The sequence below is a fragment of the Felis catus genome, chromosome E1 (genome assembly GCF_018350175.1).
Source record: "Felis catus isolate Fca126 chromosome E1, F.catus_Fca126_mat1.0, whole genome shotgun sequence".
NCBI lineage: Eukaryota > Metazoa > Chordata > Mammalia > Carnivora > Felidae > Felis > Felis catus.
This window is the reverse complement of record NC_058381.1, coordinates 11,955,303-11,982,276: the sequence shown is the minus strand read 5'-3', so window position 1 is coordinate 11,982,276 and position 26,974 is coordinate 11,955,303. Positions and strand designations below refer to the sequence as shown.

General features: G+C 52.1%; 1 protein-coding gene across 2 annotated transcripts; it reads left to right on the top strand.

The window, feature by feature from the left end:
* Positions 1 to 180: 180 nt before the first annotated feature.
* Positions 181 to 3,530, top strand: LOC109494105. Of its 2 annotated transcripts, XR_002148682.3 has the most exons (5): positions 181 to 597; positions 698 to 842; positions 1,572 to 1,751; positions 1,874 to 1,985; positions 2,606 to 3,530. XR_002148682.3 is itself a non-coding variant. In XM_045044805.1 (4 exons), exons 1-4 carry the CDS (start codon positions 485 to 487, stop codon positions 3,013 to 3,015), a joined length of 780 nt encoding a protein of 259 aa, XP_044900740.1. In that variant the 5' UTR covers positions 181 to 484; the 3' UTR covers positions 3,016 to 3,530. The 2 variants fall into 2 exon arrangements, 1 of the variants encoding a protein (XP_044900740.1); XM_045044805.1 differs by lacking the exon at positions 1,572 to 1,751.
* Positions 3,531 to 26,974: the final 23,444 nt, after the last annotated feature.

Below are 26,974 nucleotides of genomic sequence, written 5' to 3'. Positions count from 1 at the left end.
TATTAGCTACAATAGCTCCCCTAAGTAGGTCACAATGATTATCCCCCTTTTAGGGGTAATGGCGATAATAATAACAATAATTGTGCTGCCGCAGGTCGCTACTTAGTGTTCCGCTGTTCTCCGAACTGCTTGGACACTTGACAGGCCCATGTTGGTATGAAGCGGTTCAGAGAGGCAGGGGGTTGGCGGTCCACTTAGTAACTTTCTAGAAGGATCAGAGGATGAGTGAGTCCTCCAAGCTGCCCCAAGGTCCCACTGGACTTCTGTGGGGGGCACAGGGAGGGAACCCAGGGCGCCTCACTCAACAGAGAGTGAAGTGGGCTTCAGGCCGGGGGCAAGTTGTGGACCCGCGTGGTTCCTCTTTGCCTAAGCTCTGGTATCAGTGCCACCTATCTACTCCCTTCTTACAGGGAATGTCACCCCCGTCACTCCATGTGGCTCTGGGGAGGCTTCCGGGCACAGCTAACCTACCGTAGGGGCGAACATGGGAACACAGGACATGTTTTCCAAAAAGCACATTAGGAATTGGAAATCCAGGCTGCAACTGGAAGTAGAAAGGCATCTGAGTGTCACAGTGGACCACAAGATAAAATTCAGGTCAGCAAGGCAATGCTGCCTTTAAGAAAAAGAACCAGGCAGAGCTCCAGTCGGGACCCTAATGTCTGGGGACAAACAAAGCTATTCTCATTATGTTCAGGAGAGGTGGACTCCTCATGAAGACGAATGAAAATGCCTGGACCCTTGAAGGGGGATCTAAAGGAACTGCCAAGAGGCCAAAGGCTCGGGACCAGGAGCGGAGAAACCAGAACCTCTGCCCATCCTGGACCTACACAATGCTGAGAGTGAGTACCTCCTTGCCCACCCAGATCTGGCCCTGACTTCCCTCCCCTCACTTGAACTCTCTTACAATTTTACTGGTCAGTTATACCTCAGTAAAGCTGGGGAAAGAATTAGAATCAGACCTGCAGATGTCTGCCCACCGGCTGCTGGGGGGGGGGGGGGGGCGACACCGTGTCTTAGCTGCCGCTATTTACCTTTGGAGGGATGAGAAAATGCAGATCCAGAAAGATACAGAGGCCTGCCTACAGGTCGCACAGCTGGCTAGGGGGGACTCGGTGGCACTTGGACCCAGTGTGTTCTGATGCCAGAGCCTGTGTCCCTCACCACCGCTCTACCCTGCCCTCCCGGCTCACCCTTTCCCCCCTGCCCACACTCTCCCTGGGCCCCTGGCTCTGGTCCTAAACTCTGGAGCCTAAAGCTGATTAGGCCTAAGTGGTTTCTCTGCTCACACCCCGGCCCTGTCCCCGCAGCCTGCTCCCCGGGCCAGAAGAGGGGAGCGTCCAATGAAAAGCAGAGTCCCTGCACCGACCCCTCACACTGGCCACACGGGCTGAGGTGCCCTGGCCACTGCTCTCCTTCCGGCCCGGTTGCCTGCCCATCCTCCCTGCTCACATTGTCCCTGCCAACGTACTCACAGTCCTGCCTCAGGGCTTCCGCATCGGCTGTTCCCTACTCTGTCTACCATGCTTTTCCACCAGACATCCCCAGATCTTGCCCCTCACCTCCTGCAGGAAGAGAGGCAGCCAGCGAAGGGACCGCCGTCGGGAACCTGGTGATGTGGCCTTGCCCTGTTCTCATCCTCCCACCACACGTCCCCGGTCAAGCCCCCCGCCCCCAAGAGCCCTCAGCCCCGGGAAGACCACCCAGAATGAGCTCCTCACAGGAGACCGTGCCTGCCTTGGCGCCCAGAGGTGGGCACGGAACATTTCTTTGCCTTTCCCATGAGACCAGGCCAGAGGAGCTCCCGGGGGCCTGTCTGCCCCCAGGTTTTCCTTGCCTCCTGACTCACCCTCGGGTTTCCCCCCTTCCTCAGGACCCAGAGTTGCTGAGCTCCCGGCCCCAACCTGGCACGCTCGGGGCGGCTTTAAGAGGTTCACAACTCCCCGAGTGCAGTGTCCATAAGGCGGCCTCCCGGCTCGGCGGAGGTGTGTAACCGCACGCGTGTGGGGTCTGCGTCACGGTCGGATGTAACCACAGACACCCCCGCCCAGGCGTGAGGGGAAGGAGAGACCAGGCCCCGGGGCGCACCTCCTCTCCGTGACGGGGCACACGCGTGTGTACGGGGGGGGGGGGCACACCCCAGGGAAACGGCACCTCAGAGGAGCAGGGGTGGGAGCGAGTAGGGGCCTGGGCGGCCGTCTGGGCTCTCAGTCCTGGGTCTGGAGGGGAGAAGGGAGCTCTCGGGAACCGGTGGAAGGTGCTCATACTCCAGAAAAGCTTGAGCACAGGGGGCTGGGCCTCTTGGGGGGAAGGGAGGGGCGGATAAAGCCAGAAGCTGTGAGGTGAGGTGTAGGGCCCGGGGAAGGCATGGGGGCGACCCGTGACCACGGGCGGTGTTCATAACTTTTGGAGCCTAGGTCAAAGGGGTGAATATCCACAGGGGGGAAGGAAGGTCACAGGTGAAGGTAGCAGAATGGCAGGGCTGTCTTGTACCAGGGGAGTGGGTGAGGGGCACCCCCTTCCAGGGCCAGAGGCTCCACTGGCCCACAAGATGCCCTCGGGTGAGGTAGAAAATGGATCCCCTGAAGGTAGATGTCACCCCCAGGGCGCAGGGCTTGGATGACAGCGTCGACTAGATTTCAACCACCACCGTCCCCTTGGAAGGATGCCATTGGGCGGGACACAACCTGCACGACTGTACACGGCAGGGCTCATGGAGGCACACAGGCCAAGGTCAGCTCTGGTGAGAACGTGGGAGTTGCGGGGACTTGGGGGGCAGGGAGAGGCCAGGGGCATCTCGGGAAGGCCTTGGAGACACGCGGTCTGGTTCACCACAGTGGTCACATGTGCCTGGCAAGGCTGCAGATCGACAGACACCCCTGCACCCGGGGGTGGGGTCCACACCCTCATACCCGTGGGGCCACCACAGCTCAGGAGCCTGTGGTCTTCACCTTGAGCTGGGACTGGACACCGTGTTGGAGACCAAAGACAGGAGAGAGCCCTGCCTTCTACTGAAAGGGGAAATGTGCAACCGCCCAGAACAGGCGTGGGGACGATCACGTTCCTCCCAAAGCCAACGACAGAGTCACCCTAGGAGCCAGCAACCCCACTCCTCGGCGTCCACCTGAAGGAACTGAAAACAAGTGTTCCAACAAAACCCTGCACACCCACACTCGTGGCACGTTACTCACAACTGCCAAAAGATGGGAACCACCCAGCGTCCATCAACGGAGGCACGGGTGACCCAGACGTAGCGTCCCTGCAATGGAATGCGAGTCCTCCGTAAAAACGAGGAACCTTGAGGACATTATGCTGAGTGAGAGACAAGAACAAAGTCACAAGAGGGTAAGTCCTGTGTGATGCGGTTCCCATGAGATGTTCTTAACGGAAATCCGTACAGCTAGGCAGAGGCTGGTCGTGCAGCGTGGCGAGTGCATGAAATGCCACCGACTTGTGTGCACTACAAAACGGCTAATTTTATGTTGCGCACCTCAATTAAAAAAATGATCAAGAAAGCAAATGAGCAACGACCACGGCGGTCTACAGAGCTTCTTACAGACCAGGGCAGGGGCGGTGTTCTAACTATTCACCAAGAGCACTGGAAGAGCGCTGGCCAAGCCAGTCCTTCCCTGACGGCTTGTGGGGAATCCTGGAGGGGTCCTGGAGGAAGAGGAAGAGCCCTGGTTTGGGCTATGAATTTCTTTCTTTCTTCCTTCCTCCCTTCCTTCCTTCCTTCCTCCCTCCCTCCCTCCCTCCCTCCCTCCCTTCCTCCCTCCCTTCCTTCCTTCCTTCCTTCCTTCCTTCCTTCCTTCCTTCCTCCCTTCCTTCCTTCCTTTATTTCTTCCTTCCTTCCTCCCTCCCTCCCTCCCTCCCTCCCTCCCTCCCTCCCTCCCTTCCTTCCTCCCTCCCTCCCTCCCTTCCTTCCTTCCTTCCTTCCTCCCTTCCTTCCTTCCTCCCTTCCTTCCTTCCTTTATTTCTTCCTTCCTTCCTCCCTTCCTTCCTCCCTTCCTTCCTCCCTCCCTTCCTCCCTCCCTTCCTTCTTTCCTTCCTTCCTCCCTCCCTTCCTCCCTTCCTTCCTTCCTTCCTTCCTCCCTCCCTTCCTTCCTTCCTCCCTCCCTTCTTTCCTTCCTCCCTCCCTCCCTCCCTTCCTTCCTTCCTTCCTTCCTCCCTTCCTTCCTTCCTTTATTTCTTCCTTCCTCCCTCCCTCCCTCCCTTCCTCCCTCCCTTCCTTCCTCCCTTCCTTCCTTCCTTTATTTCTTCCTTCCTTCCTCCCTTCCTTCCTCCCTTCCTTCCTCCCTCCCTTCCTCCCTCCCTCCCTTCCTTCCTTCCTTCCTCCCTCCCTCCCTTCCTTCCTTCCTTCCTCCCTTCCTTCCTTCCTTTATTTCTTCCTTCCTTCCTCCCTTCCTCCCTTCCTTCCTCCCTTCCTTCCTCCCTCCCTTCCTCACTCCCTTCCTTCTTTCCTTCCTTCCTCCCTCCCTCCCTCCCTCCCTCCCTTCCTTTCTTCCTCCCTCCCTTCCTCCCTCCCTTCCTTCCTTCCTTCCTTCCTTCCTTCCTTCCTTCCTTTCTTCCTTCCTCCCTCCCTTCTTTCCTTCCTCCCTCCCTCCCTTCCTTCCTTCCTTTATTTCTTCCTTCCTTCCTCCCTTCCTCCCTTCCTTCCTCCCTTCCTTCCTTCCTTCCTCCCTTCCTTCCTTCCTCCCTCCCTTCCTTCCTCCCTTCCTTCCTCCCTTCCTTCCTCCCTTCCTTCCTCCCTTCCTTCCTCCCTTCCTTCCTCCCTTCCTTCCTTCCTTCCTTCCTTCCTTCCTTCCTTCCTTTAATGCGAGCAGGGGAGGGACAGAGAGAGGGAGACAGAAGATCCAAAGCAGGCTCCACGCTGCCTGACACGGGGCTCGAGCCCATAACCGCGAGACCACGACCTGAGCTGAAGTCGGAGGCTCAACCGACTGAGCCACCCAGGGCTGTGCATTTCTAAGTATGAACGTATTCCAGTGTTTTCTCCTGCTGAGCATCAGCGCTGGGTAAGGCTGTGTGTGAGGCAGGCTCCCGGAGGGACCCTGGGCAGGAGGAGGGGCTGAGGGGCGTCAGGGTTCTGCAGGTCAAACCAGCAAATAAGCCGGAGTGGACAGATGACGGTTCCAGCCAGCCGGGGCTGGGATTCCGTCTCCCACCTGGCAGGGGGGTCAAATAAGAAAACCACGAAGAGCCGGGGTCCCGGGAGGCAGGCTGCGGAGGGCAAGTGTCTAGCTGGCCCCCCTGCCTTTGATTATTTATCAGAAACGGCTGGAAAAGAGGCTCCGGTGCCCAGAATAGCAACGGGCCATCCAAACAGAGGTTTTAAAAATATACCCGGGAGAAAAAAAAAATCAACTTCCTTGCGCCCACACTCCACCTCAGGTGTATTCACGGGGAAACAACGGAAGCCTGGTCCAGGGAGGCCTGGAGGATGTTTGCAGGGGCCCCCCACTCCCGCCTGCCCTGCGCCTCTCTGCACGCTCCCAGCTCCCTGCTCCCTCGGCGGTGCCCAAGCAGCACACACGTTCCCCCCGCCCCGTTCTCCGCGCTCTGAGGGCAATTTGGCAGCGGCTGCCTTTCAATTAACACTGCAGACTCGAAATGGGGGCTTAGGGGAAAGAGGCGGGTGGAGAGGGAAGAAGAACAAGCCGCACATCGGCAGCTGGGCGAAGCCACCTGCTTCAAGTGGGGCGGTGAAATTTCAGGACCCCCCCCCCAGATCCAGGAGCGGGGTGAGGGCAGGCTGCGGCACACTCTCCCTGTCCCCGCCTCACCCCTGGCATCCATCCGTGCTCTGCACCCCCCACCCCTGCCCCAGGAGGCTGGCCTGCACTGACCCCCTGCGCTCTGACTGCCCGTGGGGTGGGACCAGTGGGGGGAATGAGTGTGGGCTGCACAGAGTCTGGGGCGCTTGCCCACCGGCTCCCTGCCAGGCCGAGGGCTGGCGGGGCCTGCGTTCTCTGCCGAAGACGGCTCTCTGCTCCCTCCTCTTGCCCTTCAGGCCTAGGGGTGGTGGCAGGCCCCACTTTTGCTGGCCCCGGGGCACACTGGTTTCCTCCGATGGTGCTGCTTACCAGTTCAACCCTATACAGTTGTCCCTGGTCCCTGAGCCCATCACCAGGCAGGTTCGCAGGAGGGTGACCAATGTTACCTACCCCCCAACACAGGCCAGGGCTGAGTCCGTCAAGGACTTCAGGGTGTCTAACGCGCTCTGTATTTTTCCCAACTACCTGAGACGTGGGCACTGTCGTTCCCATTTCCTAGGTGAGGAGACTGAGGGTCTGAGAGGCCGTAGAACTTGCCCAAGGTCCGGAAGGTCGGCAGCGTCAGAGCTGGGCTTGGGGCCACATCTCCATTTCCTAACCCCAAACACCTCTGCCCCCGAGGAAACCCAGAGTCCGGACAATGACGTGGAGGCGGTGCTGTTGGCGTCACCCAAGCGCTGTCACGCACGCCCACGGCAGCACGGAGAGTTGTGTCGCTTACCTCTTTGGGCCTCAGTTCCCCAGCCAGACCACGGGGCGTGCAGAGCCCCTCATGAGGGTAAAATGGGGGAACAGGAGCAGAGCTGAGGGCACCGAACGTAGTGAGCGTTCTGCGAGGGACTGTTTCCCTCCACCTCCCCCCGCCCCCCCTTCCTCCCGGCTTCTGCTTCTTTTGAGGACCCGTGAGACTGTGGACAGGAAAGGGCTCAGGACTCGGTTGGCAGCATCCAGGCAATGGGAAGCACCGCATCGACTCTGTCCAAGTCACCGACTCCAAGATGGCAGGAAACTAAGATTGAACCCTGGAAGGCCTACGTGTGCGGCTGGGTGACCCCTCTTACCCGCACGGTGGCTTTGCAAGAGGCAGCAGAACTGGGGTGCTTGTCCGGTTCTGCACATTTCTCCAGAACACGCAGGGAGGGGTGGATTAGGAGCCAGGAGTTCTGGGTTCTGGAAAGACCATAGAGGGGAAGAGGGAGCCCAGGCTACCTCAAAGGTGGCTCCAAGAAACACTACTGGGCTTGCATGGACACTAGACGTTTCTGCCCGGCCCTCCGGTGACCAGGAGAGGCGGTCGACAAGGTACAAGTGGCTGTCAGCCGGTGTCAGTTCTGACAAGTCAGCCAGGGGCCAGAGGAGTGTGGCGGGCCATCCCCACGTGGGTCTCCTCCCAGTGGGTGGGAGAACGTGCGTGGTGGGCAGAACGCACTTCCCGGTGACCTTGGGCAACCCTGCGCCCTCTCTGGGCCGCTTCCCAGTCCGTCCAGGGGAGCGATTCGATGGAGCCCGGATGCTTTGCGGCCCCTCCCTGCTTGGAAGTGTCTCTTCAAGCAGAACCTACGCAGAACCTCACAAGACCAAGGAAAGCAGAGAGGCCTGTTGGAGGCAGAGATGGGGTGTGTGGGGCCGTGGCCTCCTCCATGAGGCACCTGGGGCTCCCCGGAGCGTGGACAAGCCCAGCAGAGGTGGATCTCCTGAGCCCCTCCCCGGCCTGGTGCCGTCCCGGTGATGTAACTCCAGATGGTGTCGCGGGAGGTTTGATGTCCAGCCAGCTCCCAGCTCCCCCCACCCCACGTTTGTCTGGCGACCGTTGGCGTCCGTAGGGACACGCTGTGCTGAGGCACGGCTGGAGCGAGGATTACAGGGCTCATATGCTGTTGCCAAACACATCTTGGGAAAAAAGGAGAGGAAAAGCAAAACAAACAGACGCATTCACTGCCCACTGCGCTGATGTAGAAACCTTTCCTGAAATAGCCGGGTCACAGGTTCCGGTGGAAAATCCCCAAGGTGCCAGGGGGACACACTTACCTGCCTCCCAGGGAGAAAATGCCCTCCCCGCCCGCCCCCCCCCCCTCCCCCAGATCTCTGTGGGCACCTAGGGAAATAACCAACTTGGCAGAGGGTCTTTCGCTCCCCTGGGAATCGGGAGGGCCTTGGGTGCAGGGGGAAGCGTAAGGAAGTTCGCCGGCCTGGACACTCTGTCACGATAAAAGCAGGAAGGACACTGGAAATCAGCTCCACCCCATACTTCCTGCCTGCCTGTGGGCAAGATCACTTCAACCTGCCAAGCCTCGATTTCTTCACCCGTAAAATGGACACATGATCTGACACACAGGTTTCCAATTAGGACTGACTAGTTGATATCTGTTAATCTCCAAGCATGGCGACTGGCACATGGATGCCTGAACAGCCCCTTTCTCCCTCCTGTAGGTGATACCATGAGCAAGGGGCTCTGTGAGCCTCGGTGTCCTCATCTGTAAGTGGCGATGCACCCTTTGTGGCCACCACGGCCCCCCAAAAGCTAACAAGACCCCGCTGTGAGCTCGTCAGAGTTTCTGGGACAAGGGTAGCTCTCATTTGCTAAATGAAGCATGGCACGTATCTGAGCTTAGAAGGGGCTGTGGGCCTCCAGTCTGGCTGGGAGGTGCTGCTGAACGGTCAAGGACGTGCCCACAGCCAGAACTGGAGCTAGAATTTGGGCTCCTGCTCTCTGGCTCCTTCCCATGTGTCGCCTTGAATCCAGACCTCCTAGCTCCTCATTTGCACCCATCCATCATGTTCTGGAGAAATGTCCGGAACATAATAAACACCCCAATCCAGCCGCCCCTGCTGTCCTCGCCATGCCCGTTAAAGGGATAACCCAGCCACACCCGTGTTCATCCACACATTCAGCAAAGATTAGTTGACACAGAGATATGCTGCATAAATGAACAGCAGAGCTCCTTGGGGACTCAACCACATGAGAGCCCCACCTGAGGGGCAGTAGGGGAGGGGGGAGGGGAGGTGGTTGCCGCCCCTTCCCTGTGTCCTTCGGTCTAGCCGCCGCCACCTGCTGCTCCAGTCCCCAGCACGCGGTCAGCTGCCTGCATATGGGGCTTGCATCTTCCAAGATGGCCACACGATATTTCCCCTTGGACATGCTCTCCTCTCAATGAGTCAGCACTTCCTCCACAAAGAGGTGGGCTCTGTTTCCTCTCTTGAATCTGGGTGCCCTGGGACCTGGGCAGAAGTGATGCTAGGTGACTTCTGAGGCTAGGTCACGAGGGAGCTCTGTGTGGCTCTCCTGGGACACTCACTGTTGGAACGCAGCTGCCATGCTGTGAGGAACCCAAGCCACCGGGGGCGGCCACAGGAGGTATTGTGGCTGACAGCCTCACCCGAGGTCTCAGCTAACAGCAGGCACCAGCCACCAGATATGTTAGTAAGGAAGCCTTCCAGATGCTCCCAGCCCCAGCCTCCACCTGACCGTCACCCCAAGGGAGACCCTGAGTGAGAACCGTCCAGCTGAGCCCAGGCAACCTCTAGAGTTATTAGGGATTATAACAAAATGACTCTTGTCATTTAATGCACTACATTCGGGATAGTTTGTTGGCAGCTATAGACAGCCAGAACCCTGAGTCAAGGGCTTGGGTCTCTCTTCTTTATTTTAGCAACCTCTCCCCCATCCCCACCCCCAATGGGCACAATTCTGAAGATCAGGACAGTTAATGCCCCTGGGGGCAACCCTCACCATTAGGCATTAGGAGTGGGTGAACCAACGTCCCAGCTTCCCCACTGCACAGAGACACAGCTCTCTGAGTGTACTTAGCAGGAACGGACCCCGGTAGTTCACAGCTGTTGCCCACTCACGAACACAACACAGCTATTATTGGCTTATCCAACTTCCCATTCCCTTCCTGGGATCACCTTTCTTTCAGATAAACTCTTTGCACCCAGGGCCTTGTTACAGGCTCTGCTTTTAGTGAAACCTGAACTAAGATATGGTGAAGGAAGTCCCATAAATATTGGAGGAAGCTGTGTAATTAGTGCAAGGTGTTAGGAAAAATGGCTTTCTTTAAGGGCGAAAGTTATTGAGTGCTATTTACTGGGGTAAAATAATGAATAAGACAGTTTCTATTCTATTCTTGAGTCACACATAGTCTAAGGGAGTTTTTTTCTAAAGCAGAAAATACCTTCTCTTCACATCATTATCTGTAGCTGCACACATGTGCATACCTGTACATACACACACACACACACACACACACACACACACACACAGAGCGTACTCATAAAACCAGAGACTATGGCAGTATATAAATCTGGGTTCAAATTCTGGTACAACACGTCTTTAGTAAGGAGATGGAATCAGTAATCAAAAATCTCCCAATAACAACAAAAAAGTCCTGGACCAGATGGCTTTACTGGTGAATTCTACCAAACGTTCAAAGAATACCAATCCTTCTCAATCTCTCCCAAAAAATTGAAGAAGGGAGGTATTACTCAGATACCGAAGCCGGGCAAAGACACTACAAGAAAAGAGAGCTACAGACCAACATCCCCTGTGAACATTGATGCAAAAATACTGGCAAACCGAGTTCACCACCATATTAAAAGGATTATACACCATGACCAAGTGGGATTTATTTCCAGAATGCAAGGACAGTTCGACATGTGAAAGGCAGTCAATGTAATACAGCATATTGGTAGAATGAAGTGGAGGCAGAAATCACAGGCTCATAGCAATCGATGCTGAAAAAGCATTGACAAAAATCAATGCCAACGGACAGATTTCTGGGTTTCTGGCCAGTGAGACCCAAGTGGAAAGGTGGTAACGATTTTGAGGAAAGGGTTTCCTTATCTAAAGCAGTGTTTCTCTTTGCTTCCTCTTCATCTTCCTTCTTGGATGGGCACATGTGGCTAGAGGTAGCACAGGCATCTTGCATGCAAAGCATCTGACCTTAGTGGATAATCAGTGTGGGAGGCTGAACCATGCCCCCCCTCTTCCTGAAAGATGTCCACATCCTCACCCCTGGAACCTGGGAATATGTTGCCTTACATGGGGACTTTGTGGGTGGGATTGAGGTAAGGATCTTGGGACAGGGAGAGTATCCTGGAATATCCAGGTGGTCCCAATGTCACCACAAGGGTCCTTATAAGATGGAGACGGGAGGGTCAGAAAGAGAGAGAGGAGGGGTGAGGATGGAGCCTCGAGAAGCAATGTAAACTTGCCCACTCGTGTTGGACTCCGACCTGCAGAATGTAAGAGAATCAATGTTTGTTGTCTTAAACCGCTGTGTGGTGATGTGTTGCAGAGATTCACGTGAGCATTAAACACCTGTTCCCTGCCCCCAGCCATGGGTCCTTGGCCTGTTGCTGGATCGGTCATTTCCACACCACGGTGTTGGGGCGCTCTCTGCTGTAACAATCCCGCTTCCAGGTGCAGGCCCCGGAGCTCAGGCTGTGCCCCCTGCCCCTGCCCCTGGTCACCACTGATTGGGCCAGGAATGAACCCTGGCCTGGGATGGGCAGCCAGATCTCGTCACCGGGGAAGGTTGAGTTGGGCCCAGTGGTGCCACCGGGGCATCATCTCCGTGGCTCCATCCCCCTGGGTGCCATGCGCAGTGTGGAGAGAGGGATGCCGGAGGTGTCCAGAGGGAGGCAGAGCGATGAGGAGTCTCACGAGACGAGAGAGACCCAGCAAGACACGGGAAGACATGCACTGGGAAGTAATGCAACAGCGAGGGAAGAAACACGAGCTACACAGAAGACATGCCCCTGGGACACACAGGAAGGCCAAGAAGGAGACACTGAGAGACACACAGAGACCAGACCAGCAGAAAGGATGAGGGAGAGACAAGGAGAGACCCAGAGAGAGAGAGAGGAAAGGACACACACAGTGGCTTTCTTGGTTCCGAGGTCTTGGTTCCAGGCTCCGGTGAGGCACAGCTACAACCACACCTTTAGCCTTGAATGACATCCCCCTTTGCCTCAAGTAGTCTGGGGTGGGTTTCTGTGTCTTGCAACCCAAGCAAGTGAGACGAATCCCTCGTCCAACACCCACAGTGGCGCCCCATGGCCGGCTTTGAGCCTGGCCTCCTTTGCGCACACCTCCCTCCTGCCCAAGCTTCTGGGCTTTTTTGTTTTCATCACAATATTTAAAGTTTTATTTATTTCTTTTTAACTTGTTTTATTTTTTATTTTTTTAAATTTACATCCAAATGAGTTCGCATATAGTGCAACAATGATTTCAGGAGTAGATTCCTTAGCGCCCCTTACCCATTGAGCCCATCCCCCCTCCCACCACGCCTCCCGTAACCCTCAGTTTGTTCTCCATATTTACGAGTCTCTTCTGTTTTGTCCCCCTTCCTGTTTTTGTATTATTTTTGCTTCCCTTCCCTTATGTTCATCTGTTTTGTCTCTTAAAGTCCTCATATGAGTGAAGTCATATGATTTTTGTCTTTCTCTAACTTCACTTAGCATAATACCCTCCAGTTCCATCCACGTCGTTGCAAATGGCAAGATTTCATTCTTTTTGATTGCTGACTAATACTCCATTGTATATATATACCACCTCTTCTTTATCCATTCATCCATCGATGGACATTTGGGCTCTTTCCATACTTTGGCTATTGTTCATGGTGCTGCTATAAACAAGGGGGTGCGTGTGTCCCTTCGAAACAGCACACCTATATCCCTTGGATAAATGCTTAGTAGTGCAATTGCTGGGTCATAGCGTAGTTCTATTTTTAGTTTTTTGAGGAACCTCCATACTGTTTTCCAGAGTGGCCGCACCAGTTTGCATTCCCACCAGCGGTGCAGAAGAGATCCTCTGTCTCCGCATCCTCGCCAACATCTGCTGTTGCCTGAGTTGTTAATGTTAGCCATGCTGACAGGTGTGAGGGGATGTCTCAGTGTGGTTTTGATTTGTATTTCCCTGATGATGAGTGATGTGGGGCATGTTTTCATGTGTCGGTTGGCCATCTGGATGTCTTCTTTGGAGAAGTGTCTATCCATGTTTTTTGCCCATTTCTTCACTGGATTATTTGTTTTTTGGGTGTTGAGTTTGATAAGTTCTTTACAGATTTTGGATACTAACCCCTTATCTAATATGTCATTTGCAAATATCTTCTCCCATCCTGTCAGTTGCCTTTCAGTTTTGCTGATTGTTTCCTTCTCTGTGCAGAAGTTTTTTTTTTTTATTTTGATGAGGTCCCAGTAGTTCATTTTTGCTTTTGTTTCCCTCGCCTCCAGAGACATGCTGAGTAAGAAGTTGCTGCGGCCAAGATCAAAGAGGTTTTTGCCTGCTTTCTGCTGGAGGATTTTGATGGCTTTCTGTCTTAAATTTAGATCTTTCATCCACTTTGAGTTTATTTTTGTTTATGGTGTAAGGAAGTGGTCCAGGTTCATTCTCCTGCATGTCGCTGTCCAGTTTTCCCAGCACCACTTGCTGAAGAGACTGTCTTTATTCCATTGGATATTCATTCCTACTTTGTCCACATGTTTGTGGACACATGTTTGTGAGTCCATTTCTGGGTTCTGTATTCTGTTCCATTGATCTGAGTGTCTGTTCTTGTGCCAGCACCATACTGTCTTGATGATTACAGCTTTGTAGTATAGCTTAAAGGGATTGTGATGTCTCCTGCTTTGGTTTTCTTTTTCAAGATTGCTTTGGCTATTTGGGGTCTTTTCTGGCTCCATACAAATTTTTTTTTCTTTTTTCTTTTTTTTTTTTTTTAATTTTTTTTTCAACGTTTATTTATTTTTGGGACAGAGAGAGACAGAGCATGAACGGGGAAGGGGCAGAGAGAGAGGGAGACACAGAATCGGAAACAGGCTCCAGGCCCTGAGCCATCAGCCCAGAGCCTGACGCGGGGCTCGAACTCACGGACCGCGAGATCGTGACCTGGCTGAAGTCGGACGCTTAACCGACTGCGCCACCCAGGCGCCCCATGGCTCCATACAAATTTTAGGATTATTTGTTCTAGCTCTGTGAAGAATGCTGGTGTTATTTTGATAGGGATTGCATTGAATATGTAGATTGCATTGGGTTGTATTGACATTTTAACAATATTTGTTCTACAATATTTAAATTTTTTTAAAGGAAAGTTTATTTATTTATTTATTTAGAGAGAGAGAGAGAGAGTGAGAGAGAGAGGGAGAATGAGAATCCCAGTGCAGAGCCCAATGCGGGGCTCAAACTCACTAACCATGAGTTCGTGACCTAAGCTGAAACCAAGAGTTGGCCGCTCAACCAACTGAGCCACCCAGGTGCCCCACAATATTTAAATTTTTGAAATGATTTTAGATTTATAGAAGAGTTTCAAAGATAGTAGAGTTTCCATGTACCTTTCTTCCAGTTTTGCTTAACTGTACAATTCTCAAAACTAAGAAATCAACATTGTTAAAATGGTATTAACTAAACTGTAGTTGTTATTTAGATCTCATCAGCTTTTCTTCTAATGAAAGAGGTAGCAAACGCTTTCTGTAAAGACCAGATAGCTTTTTTCAGCTTTGCGAGCCGTATGATCTTTGTTGCAATCTCTCAGCTCTGCTGTTGTAGCACAGACCATGCGGAGATGAATGGGCTTGGCCGTGTGCCAATAAAACTTTATTTATAAAAGCAAGCAGAGGGCCACATTTGGCCCACAGACTGTGGCTTGCTGACCCCTATACCATGTCCTTTCTCTGTTCCAGATCTCACATTGCCTTAAGTTGTCTCGTCTCCTCGACCTCTTCCCATCTTGTAGAAGTTCCTCAGTCTTTCTTTGCCTTTCATGACCTTGACATTTTTGAAGACTACTGGTCAGGTATTTGGTAAAACGTTGCTCGTGTTGGGTTTGCCTAATGTCTCCTCATGATTAGACTGAGGCTATGCATCATTGGAAAAAGTGCCACAGCCTTGACGATATGCCCTTCTTGGTACCTCATTATCAGGAGGTATGTGATATCAGGGTGTCCCATGGCTGAGGATGTTAACCTTGACCGCTTGGTTAAAGTGGTGTCTGACAGGTCTCTCCCACTGTAGAGCCATTATTTCTACCTCTGTAATTAATAAATATTTGGGAAGGACATACTTTATAACTGCACTAGTCTCATTCCTCCTTAAACATTCTCCTGCTAATATTAGCATCCATGAGTGGATCTCCTCTGTAATAGTTAACACTGCAGTGACTCGCTATATTTATTCAGTGGAACTCTTCTGAAAGCAAAAATTGCCCCTGCTTCCCCATTTATTTATGCAATCATCCGTTTATATCAGTACGGACTCACAGTTATTTAATTAGATGAGTTAAAATCCAATGTTACTTTTTTTAAAAAAATTTTTAAATGTTTTTTTATTTATTTTTGAGACACGGAGAGACAGAGCATGAACAGGGGAGGGTCAGAGAGAGGGAGACACAGAATCTGAAACAGGCTCCAGGCTCTGAGCCGTCAGCACAGAGCCTGACGCGGGGCTCGAACTCACGGACCGCGAGATCATGACCTGAGCTGAAGTCGGCCGTTTAACCGACTGAGCCACCTAGGCGTCCCTCCGTGTTACTATTTATCTTGATTTTTGCCCAAATCTCTGAGCCAATGTGGCTAAGGACTCTCGGTTGGTGCCTCCTTGCATGAAAATCAACCAATCAGGCCTGTGTTGGTTCATTCATTCATTCGTTCGTTCATTCGTTCAACAAGCGCTTAATGCGCATGCGCCGTGTGCCGGCCCTGCTGGAGGTGTAGCGGTGAACGTAACAGACAGAAATTGCCGCCTGTTCTGAGAAGAGACAAAAAATAAAGTGCGTGTGGCGTCTGGGGAGAGGTACTAATCCAGACTGGTGATGATGAGGGTCCGGATTTTTTTTTTTTTTTTTTTTAAACAAAACAGCATTCACCGGGCCAACATTGTCTCCTACATAAAAGCTTTCGGTGGAGGCCAGTGGTTCCATCTCTTTGTCGAGGCTAAATCAGAAGCAACCTGACCCTTATTCTTTATTTAAAGCACGATGACTCTCCACTTGGTGTTGAACGACCCAGTAACACGTTTTTATTTTCCCTTTCAATCCCTTTCAAAGCAAGCAGTATTGTTAGAATCCTGGCGTGTCGAAAAAAAAAAGAAAAGAAAAGAAAAAAGAAAAAAAAGAAAAGAAGGGGGCTTGCCAGTCACCAAGCTCGGGGATTTTCAAAGTGGGGTCCTAAGAACCCGTTGGGTCCTGGGGAGGGGAGTGCCCTGAAGGAAGGGACCAGAGAGAACACAATGGCTGCTTAGCCTTACTTCTTTGCCAGAGCAGTTCACTCTCCTCTGTTCTACAAACCAGGCTTTCAATCAGCATTTTATTTGAAGAGAGGAGCTTAGGTGCTCGTAACCAAAGCAGGGTAATCTCTAGGCCCGGTAGCACCGTGGTTAAAAATCGGAGACCTGGGGTCAGGCCATCGGCGTTGGATCTTGGCTCTGCAACTTGGGACTTCTGTGACTTTCTGGTTTTCAGTCTCCTCATCTGGAAAATGGAAGGGTAGCAATTTCTACTTCAGTGGGACTTTTATGAGGACCGGAGAGCATAATCAGTAGTAAAGCTTTTAGTAGGCACTAAATTACTCCTCTATTTTATTTTATTTTATTTATTTTTTCCTAACTTTTATTTATTATTGAGAGACAGAGAGAGACAGAGCATGAGCATAGGAGGGGCAGAGAGAGGGGCAGACACAGAATCGGAAGCAGGCTCCAGGCCCTGAGCCATCAGCACAGAGCTGGACATGGGGCTTGAACTCACAAACTGCAAGATTACGAGCCGAGCTGAAGTCGGAGGCTCAACCGACTGAGCCACCCAGGTGCCCCTCCTATTTTAAATTTCTAAGTTAAAAAAAAAAAAATGGCCAAAACAACCATGTTTCTAAAAAAAATCAGACAAATACTACCAAAAATGATAATTAAAAAATCCAAAAACTATCTAAAAAATTGCCAGCCCCATTCCCAAGAGTAATTACAGTTAGAACAGCTTAGTATGTATTCTTCTGGATTGTTCTCCATGCATTTGTAAACTTACAATATTCACGTTTAGAAATACTTCTTACAAACATGGAATTTCACTGTATACCCTACTTTGCAATTGGCTTTTCTCACTTGGTCACACGTTGTGGGCAAGTTTCCCCGCCAGGACCCAGAACCTGACCACCTTCTTCCTAAGGGTGGACTAGTGTCCCATCTCAGGAATGTTCTGCCATTAAAAAAATTTTTTTAAGTTTATTTATTTATCTTGAAAGAGACAGAGACAGCATGAGTGGGAGAGGGGCAGAGAGAGGGAGAGAGGATCCCTAGCAGCCTCCGTGCTGTCAGCGCAGAGCCCGACGTGGGGCTCAAACTCACGAACCATGAGGTCGTGACCTGAGCAGACACCAAGAGGCAAGACGCTTACTGACTGAGTCACCCAGGCACCCCTGTTCTGCCATTTTTAGTCAAACCCGGACTGAAGGACATTTAGGTTGTTTGCAAGTTGCTGGTGTTGCAACAGTGCTGAATTTACACTTGTAAGTTGCAAATTGTACAATTGTAAATTGCTTGTACACATTTCTTTGCGTTCTTGCGCAGATATCGCCTGGAGGATAAATTCATAGAGGTGGAATCGCCAAGTCAAAGCGTTTTCCCATTTAACTTTTTTTTAAGTTTATTTATTTATTTTCAGAGATAGAGTGTGTGAGCAGGAGAGGGGCAGAGAAACAGAGAGAGAGAAATCCCAAGCAGGCTCCGCACTGTCAGCAAAGAGCCAAGTGCGGGGCTCGATCTCACAAACTGTGAGATCATGACCTGAGCCGAAATCAAGAGTCGACTGAGCCACCCAGGCACCCCCATTTAACATTTTTGTAGATATTATCCAATTACCCTCCCAAAAGATTACACCAATTTATACTTCCATCAATAAATATTTCCGTCGCTCTGATCCCTGCCCTCCGACCGATGAAAAAAGGTTTTATTTTCTCTGAGGGCAGCACTGTGCGATATCCGCATGTTTCTTGGCCATTGATAGTAGTTTCTTCTGTAAACTGCCTGGTTGTGTTTTTGGGTTTTAAACGAGGAAGCTGCAGTCCAGAGAGGCTGGCGGTTCCTCCAAGTTTATCAAATCGAGTTCTGCCCACTTATTCCTCTGCCCATCTGTCGCGTTTGCAGCTCAGTCTCTGTTCACTTCCCTTTTCACAAAATCGCGCCTGGACTCCCCCAGACACAGATGCCGAGTGAAAGGTTCAAAGGCTCCTAGGAGAAACCTGGCCAGGGAGGGAAGGAAAGGGAGGAAATGGAAGATGAGATTTTCGGGGAGTCGTGGGCCTGAGCCTGCAGCCGCTCTCAGGTGCAAATCCCACCCCCCCTCCCCCCAGTTTGTCCTGCCCTGAAGCACGGAAGCTGGAGTTCCTTTCCCTCACCAGTCACCGGGGGCCAGCCAAAGGCTGCCCTGGGAAGGGGAGCGGGGACAGCTCTCCCTTGGGACAGGAAGCACTCAGGGAACACAAGCAGGGGACCTAGAGCGCTCAGCAGCTGGGGCAGGGACACAGACCTATGTTGACAGCCCGTGGAGGGCCAGGGAGGATTTGGGAGGGGCACCAACAGTGTCCTCTACAGTACCCGCCCCCCCCTCCGGTTTCCTTTGGGACCCACTGCTCCCCCACCCCCAGCCCAGCCATTCAGTTTCGATGGGACCTTCGGAGGGAGTCCTGCCTGGCCTAAGCAATTAACATATTCTATCCCCCTCCCATCCACCAAACTGATTGATTGATTTAGGGTCGGCCCAGGGGCCCAGGATCTGTTTGGGGAGAAGTACTGATTCCTTCCCCTGCTGCACTGGATTCCAGGTGTGAGTAAACCTCCGGCCAGTGAACATGTGTGGCTTTCCTAGTCTTTACTATCGTGATCCTGATCCTGATCATGACCGCTGCCGCTGCTGAGAACTTTCTCGAGTGCGTGGCCGAAGCATGTGAAAACCGGGGAGTGGGACTGCTGGGTTATAGGGAACGCGAGCACCCCCTGACAGCAGGATGCTAGGCTGTTCTCCAATGTGCTCCTGTAACAATTTACACCCACCGGCTGTGGGTGAACATTCCTGTTGTCCCGAGAATCTTCGCTAAGCCGTGGCATTGTCAGATTTCTATCTTTGCCAGTTCAGTGGGTGTGAGAAGATAGTTGCCTCTGGTCCTCATTTGCATTTCCCTGATTAACGTGTTTATTCACCACTCATCTGTTCCAAGTACTTACTTTTCCTGATTTCTCTCCCACTGTCATTTCTTAAGTAGAAACCAGCCCCTCGTTCTGGTTTAAGCTCTTCCTTCTGCCCCTACCGAAACCTTCCTCCCACCCTTCCAGGAAGCCTTCTTTCGTTCCCCGTAAGGGCCAACCCTGCCACCTCAGTCACCCTTCACGCTCTGGTCCTCCCAGAGAGCCATATTTCCCCAGCATCGGCACTGCAGGATCCCTGGGGGACCAAATCCTAACCATCTTTTCTCTCTCTCCTTCCCACCCCCGCCTTGTGGACCAGGAATAGGCTTCTCAAAGAATAGGCTCAAAATGGGTTCTGTTTTCCTGTCTCCCACTTTGGGTTTCTGCCATGCCAGTGACAAGAAGAAAGGGAACAATTATGGATTAAGCTATCAATAGGAATCCATTGCCCCACACCACCCCCACAGTGGCCTGTCAGAAAAATCCTCAGCGAGAGCCTTTCACCGCTTCCCAAAGGAAGGACAAAGCGGTAATCTGGGCTGGTCGTAAGGAAGGCTGGAAATGCACATCTCATCGGTGCGTCCCGGGAGCACCCCAAAAGGAGGAGTATTTCAGCTTCTACCCCAACCCTGCCCCACCAGAGGCCTTCGGAGGGGGCGATCGTTCCCCGGCTCTGATTCAGTGCTGGTGTTTATCTGCCTGTGAAAAACCAGGAATTAGGAAAAGGCAGAGCAGGCTGTTCCTTTGGCAATTAAAGACAATTTCACCATAAGGCACAGCCGTCCCTGGGGGCCTGAAGGGTTACCTGCTCCCATGTTCCAGGGGGTTAAATGGAACCCAACGCCCTGGAACAATGCTAATTTGCAAACCTCAGACGGAACCAACATTTTCCTTTTGTTCCCCCAAAGCAAGGCAGAGTGTTCGGCTCGGCTCCCAGATGGACCAGCGTGAACCAGCACACAAGGTGTTGTCTGCAGGGTGCGGGCAGCATGGCTGGCCTGTCTTTGCCCCTGCCGCATCCCAGTCACATGGACGGTGGAGGAGAGAGCAGTGTCAGCCGCCTTAGCCGCGATAGAAGTGTAGGTTTCAGTCCCCTTATGTGCCACGATGTCACTGATCTGGAGGTTCCTAGACCTTGAAGATTTTGATTAAATGGTAATTTCCAATTATTGTGTGCAAGACACATTTCAGAGGCAGCATGGTGGGGAGGCGGGGGCCCACTAGGGACTTCAGGCAGATTTTTTTTTTCATGTTTATTTATATTTGAGAGAGAGAGAAACAGAGCACAAGAGGGGAAGGGGCAGAGAGAGAGGGAGGCAGAAACAGGCTCCAGGCTCCGAGCTGTCAGCATAGAGCCAACGTGGGGCCCACACTCACAAGCCATGGATCATGACCTGAGTCGAAGTGGGACGCTTAACCGACTGAGCCATCCAGGTGCCCCAGGCAGATTCTTTAATCGAGTGAAGTCTGTCATTTGTAAAGCAGAGATGAAGAGACCCACCCTCTGTATTTTATGGTTTTCTTCTGAGGATCAAAATGAGACAGAGGCTTAAAGCACTCTGTGGTATATGGGGTGATTCCGTCTTGGGGTTTCTTGGATCACAAAAATAAAGACACAAAGAAAAACATTTAGGGGCTGCCTTAAGGCTGCCAAGTTTTTACATCATCAGTTAAGGTGATTAAAAGGAAAACCAAATTACCACCTATCATGGCTATCAGTATAGCCCTTGAGAAAAGGATATATATATATATATGTATATATATGCATATACATATGTATGTATATGCATATATATACATATATACACATATATATGTATATGTATATATATGCGCATATACATATATATACACACATGTATATATATATATATACATATATATGTATGTATTTTTTTTAAAGAGAGAGAGAGGGTGCAAGTGAGCAAGGGGCACACAGAGAAAGAAGTGGGGCTCACCTGGGGTTCATGTTTTTACCCGAAGTGGGGCTGGAGCTCACCTGAAGCGGGGCTCACCTGATACGGGACTCGAACTCACAAACTGTGAGATCGTGACCTGAACCAAAGTCAGATGCCACCCAGGCACCCGGGAAAGGGCTATTTTTAAACAACCCCACCCCCCAAAAGCCCCAACTCTAGGACATACTCTCAGAATAAAGATCTGGCAACCTCTCCCCGAGGTGCCTTATCTAATGACACAGGTTCACAGCCACACACAGTGCAGATGGTGTTGCCCTTGATTGGGAGTCCCAGTGAGCCCTCTTTAGGGACAACCCTTTGGGAACCCCTGGGATTGGGAACAAGCCACGGGTAGGAAGAGCTGGACCGAGTCCTATTCCAGCACGCACTCCTCCCTGAAAGGGATTCTCCGTAGCACCTGAAGCTCTAAACCTGGAGTTTGCAAGAGCCAAGTGGAGTTCTGGGCACATGCTCCAGGGTGGGAGTCTGGGCCCTTCCCACTCCCAGCTGATGGAGAGAGAAGGGAGGCCCTGAGATAGTGGTTCCATTGCCTCCTTCCTGGGAAGAGCTTGGAATGTGCCCTCTTCTGACCATGGGCACTGGGCCCCCTCAACCTGCCCCCGTCTCCTTCCCTGAACACTCTCCCTTCTTCCTTTTTTTAAAAGGAATATCAACCAGCTGGGGAGTATTCAGAGGGAGAGCCAGACATGCTCCCAGTCTCTTGTTTAAATATCTTTTTTTAAAATGATGAGCTTAACTAGACCAGGCACAGCTAATCCAAATGCCCACAGGGTCTGGATGGGAACTTCATGGGCGCAGCCCGCTGGATGGAAGAAAAGTACAGGACTGTCTCTGTTGACCTTTTGTTCTGTGTTTATTAGAGACTTGGAAACCAAGAAATAGTCTTCTATAATAAAACACCTTCTGTAAGAGGCGGGAGTGCCTGGGTGGCCCAGTCGGTTAAGCGTCCAACTCTTGATTTCGACTCAGGTCACGATGTCACAGTTCGTGGGATCGAGCCTGGGGTCGGGCTCTACGCCTGCTTCAGATCCTCTCTCTCCCTCTCTCTCTGCCCCTCCCCTGCTTGCGTACTCTCTCTCCAAATAAATAAATAAACATTTAAAAAAAGAAAACAGATGTTGAAGGTCGATGATAAAAGCCCACCCACAGTCTCGGTGGGGGGATAGCTGCAAGGACTAGGGAGTTGCGCCCTGTCGGTAGCAGGAGCCCTGACCCCCTCTCACCCCATGGGCAGCTGCTCAGAAAAGCGTCTGTCACTTGAATGTTTCAACAAAGAGTGGTGTAACTGTTCCTGGACCCCCAGGACCAGGTTCTTCAGTCTCAATGCCATAGAAATGAACACTGAACTTGAGAGAAAGAAAACAGGTGGAGTTTATTGAGATAGCTTATATACAGGCCGTATAACATCACTCTCCAAAGGGGTAGTGTGTAAGCTTATAAAGGCACCCGTCCAAAGAGTGAGGGGCCGGGATTAGAAAAGCATCCTTCAATCCCACGGTCATTATCTCGTGGTTATTACTTTTTAGTGGATATAAGACTATCACAGGGTGCCTTTCTTCATGGACAACGCTTTTAGGGCTCCGGGAAGATAGAAATATTTGCACAGGCAGGCTTTAAGTTGTTATTTCTAATTTTTGCTCCGACAACCCTTACTCCCTGATGACGCATTATCCCTTATTTGTTCCCTTTCCCAGAAGGAGGCATTTGTCTCTAAGCTTATGGAAACCTTTAACCCCTGCCTCAGACCAGTGGCTTTATAGGAATTAAGTCCCTCCTGTTTTCCCTACACTGTCTCTTGCCCACGAGGTGGAACATTATCCAACCATTAAAAGGAATGAAGCCCTGGCATGTGTTACAATACGGATGAGCCTTGAAAACACTATGCTGAGTGGAAGAAGTCGGTCATAAAGGACCACATATTGTATGATTCCATTTATGTGAAGTGCCCACCTAGACAAATCCGGAGACAGAAGGTAGATTGATGATGTGGGACCGATGAGGGGGGAATGAGGCTTGACCGCTAGTGGGTATAGATTTTCTTTTTGGGGTGATGAAAATGTTTGGGGGTGATGACAGGTAAATAGTGATGATGGACGCACAACTCTGTGTACAAACCAGTGACTTGTGCACTATAGATGGGTGAGTTGTTTGGTGTGTGAATTACATCTCAACAGTTCTGTTATAAAGAAAGAGTGCATACCCAGATTACTAGATATTGTGATTTTTCAAGAGAAGCAGTGTCCCAGGATTAGGTTGGCTGCCTGTCACAGAAAACCCCCAATCACAGTGGATTTTATAAGAAAGGTTTCATTTTGTGTTGATTCTGTTTTTACTCCTGAAAAAAAAAAAGGGCAGGTAGTTTAGGGCTGGTTCCATGGCTTCTTAGAATCACTAAGGAGACTCAGGCCTTTCTCTCTCCCTCCTGCACCATTCCAGGATGTGGTTTCTATTGTCAAGGTCAATTCATAGTTCAAGATGGCTGCTGGAGCGCCAGCCCACTCATCCTTCTCCCAGACACAGGACGAAGGAAGGAGGGAAGTGCAAAAGGGGCCCATCACTTCTTTCTTATTGGTTAAAACTGAGTCACATGAAAAAAAAACCCAGAGTCACATGGTCTTACCTTGCCACAAGGGGGGCTGGCAAATGTAGTCTTTCATCTGGGCACATTGTCGCCCTGTGTAAAATCAGGATTCACAACCAAAAGAAATAGGGAAAACAGATACTGGAGAGGTAACCATCAGGGTCTGCCACCATTCTGAAGTGAAATCCTGATTTTTAAATGGTGATTTGTGTTTTAAAAACACCTCCCGGAACACACGGGACATATCTTCAGGTTGGACCCACACTGCCAGTGGCCGCACCTTCACTGGGAATCCTAGTGGGAAATCTTGTCCGAGACAGCTTTATGGGTCTGAAAACAGCGTTAGTTAAGCCGAGGACAGTGCTGAGTCACGGTGAGGCAGGGAAGGGCGAGCTCACGCAAATGCTTTGCAAACAGGAGGAGCGCAAACCACACAGGGAGGTCACGATGTGGCTGTACCGCCACGGAGCTTCAGACACAAGCCCTGGGCCCGGCACAAAGGCTCCCCACATTCGGGGCATTGGGTGACAGATGCTGACCGTTGGGCCGGAATGCTCGCGCTCTCTGATGCTTGGCACCGCATTGCGTGGACAGGGAAGCTCACGTGTGCACCTAGTGGATGGGGGGAGGGGGGTTGGGGGCTCCAGGCCCCGTGACGGGCCGTCAAGGTCAGTGCCAGCATTGCCACTGACGTTCCCATTTTCGAAACATGCGTGGCTGTCGCAAAGCTTCCTTTGGAGACCATCTTCCTTGCTGACAAACCGAACACCTCAGCTCCGAGGAGTCCGGTTCTCGGCGGCCGTAGGACCTGGAGTTAGACGAGCCACGTCCAAATCCTGCTTCAGGCATTTACTGTATCCGAAACCCAGTGGCTTCAATCACCACTGGATCGGACCCCCTAATTTTGTGACCCGGAAATTCAGGCAGAGCTTCGCCGGGTGATCCTTCTGTTGCACGTGGCTTTGGCCGTGGCTGTGGCTGGCCCGCTGGTGTGGCCTGGAGGGTCCAGGAGAACTTCCCTCCCACACCTGGTGGCTTGGGGGAAGTGGCTGGAAAGCTGAGCTTGGCTGGGTCTCTCCACGTGGTCTCTGTGGCCAGGTAGCTAGACTCCTGACCCGACAGCTCAGGGGCCCAAGAGAGAAAACGGACCCAGAAACCGGCTCTTAGTCACAGGGTTTATCTATGTATTTATTTACTTCTTATTGTTACCCCTGCCTTATCCTCGGTGTAGAAGGTGGGTTGGAAACAGCGCAAAAGATCGATGCCAAAAACCGGTTGTCATTCTCCACCCCTCTTGTACACACAGCCTTTGACGACGACTTTGCAATTCCTCCCATCCAAGGGTGGGGTCCACCCACCTTCCGACTCAGTTTGTCTTGTAGCCACAGGGTGTCAGTTCCCAGCTTGTCCTCCGGAGGCCTTGCGGTGTCCCCTGGCTCTGGGCCCCCTGAGAGGGCCGTGAGGACGTCCCTGGGCTAGCCTGCCGGGGGACGAGTTTCATGGAGCAGTCCGGCCGACGTGCGTGAGCCCAGCCGGGACCAGCAGCGTCGCCAGCCGACCCAAAGACTCTCAAACAGTGATAAACCGTTATTTTGGAAGACTCGGAGCTTGGAGTGGTTTGTTTTTCCAGAATTACTGTGCCGCATACGAGCAGCCTTAAACTCACGTCAGGCCCTGGCGCGCTGACATTGGAGTATTTCCATCGAAAGGAGAGGCGGAGAATGAGTTAAATCCCAGAGAAAGGAGCTTCCGTGGAATTCGAAGGCTTGTGGCAACTGAAGAAGAAGATATTTTAGGGCCCAGGGGCTCCTCTCTGCCTGCAACCCCAAATGTCCCATTACTGTGCTGGCTCCTCTCTGCTCCGAAAACCCGAGGCTGTCTAGGTGCAGCCAGAGATTTCTCAGCCAGAAGTGACAGTCAGACACTTAGCAATTGGTGTGGCACGGGCCTTCAGTAATCAGAATGGACTCCAACCGGCCCCTCGCCGAGCACCTATCGTATGCACGGCTCTGTTCCACGTGCTGGGCATATGCCAGTGAAGAGAAGTCCAAATCCTTGCCACGTGAGCTGTGGTCCTAGTAAGAAAGAGCAGACAATTAGCAGCTAAGTAAGGAAAATATCTGCTGTGGCAGATGGTGGTAAGAGCTCTAGAGGAAGTCAAAGCTGGGTGAGGGAACAGTGAGTATTGCGATGATGGTGGTTGCACTTGGAAAAGTTCACAGAGGAAGTGACATTTAAGCTAAGAGATGGAGAGAGTGGAGCCACCAAATACCTGGAGGAACAGTGTTGCAGGCAGAGGGAACCGCAAGTGCAAAGGCCCTGAGGCAGGAATGTGCCAGGCTTGTCCAAAGGATAGCAGGGAGCTGGGGAGCCTGGATGGCTCCGTTGGCTGGGCGTCCGACTCTTGATTTCGGTCCAGGTCACGGATGTGTGGTTTCTGGGTTCGAGCCCCGTGTTGGGCTCTACGCTGATAGCGTGGAGCCTGCCTGGGGTCTCTCTCTCTGCCCCTCCCCTGCTCACACCCACCCGTGTGCTCATGCTCTCTCCCTCTCTCTCAAAAAGAAAAAAAATAAATAAAGCAAAGAGGCCAGTGGGGCTAAATGGAGTGAGGGAAGGGGACAGTGGGAGAAGTGACAGGAAACTGGTCAAGGCTAGACCTTCTGGAGAGATTTGGCTTTTCTCCAGAGGACAGAGGAAGTCCCAGGGGGGGCTCTGAGCTGAGGAGGGGTATGATCTGATCCCCCTGGCTGCCGCGTGCAGTGTGGCCTCTGGAGACAAAGGAGGAAGCAGGGAGACCAGCTCAGGGAGCGATGAGGGTGGCTTGCATCGGGGTGGAGAGGCTAAGACATGCCCAGATTCTGGATCTGTGCTCAAGATAGAGCCAAGGAGGTTCGGGTGACACGTGTGAAGTCCCGTAATCCTCACGACAGCCCCACGGGAAGGCACGTTTACCAGATGCGGAAATGGCTCAGATAGGTGACAGGGTTTGCCCAAGGCTTACCAGCGGTGGAGAGCGGCAGAGCGGGACCTGAGCCCAGCCCCCACAGTCCTGCTGGTCACAATGCAGCCAAATAGCCTGTTCTAGTGAGTCAGGGAAGGCTGGAAGCGGGAGCTGCTGCCCCTGAACCTCTAGAGAGGTTCCAGAAACAGGTTCTAGAAACAACCTTCTAGAAATTCCCAGGCCCCTGCTCTTTCCACGTGGTTCAGCCTGACCTAAGCCTGACAAACATCTCCTGAACACAGGAGGCATCTCCACTCAGGGCTGAGGAGGGGCGACAAAGGAGGTGGAGGGGTCAGGGTGGGGGTGGGGGGGTCTGTCTGTGCCCTCACAGTCCCTGAAAGTAGAGTCGTTGAAGACAGAGGTCTAGGACTTCCTCCACTGGGGGTAGGCCCTGGAGGGCCCTGCGGGAGGCACAGGAGCCTGTCAGTCCGACGTGGGCTGAGGGAGGTCCCAGACAGAGGGGTGGAGGTGATGAGG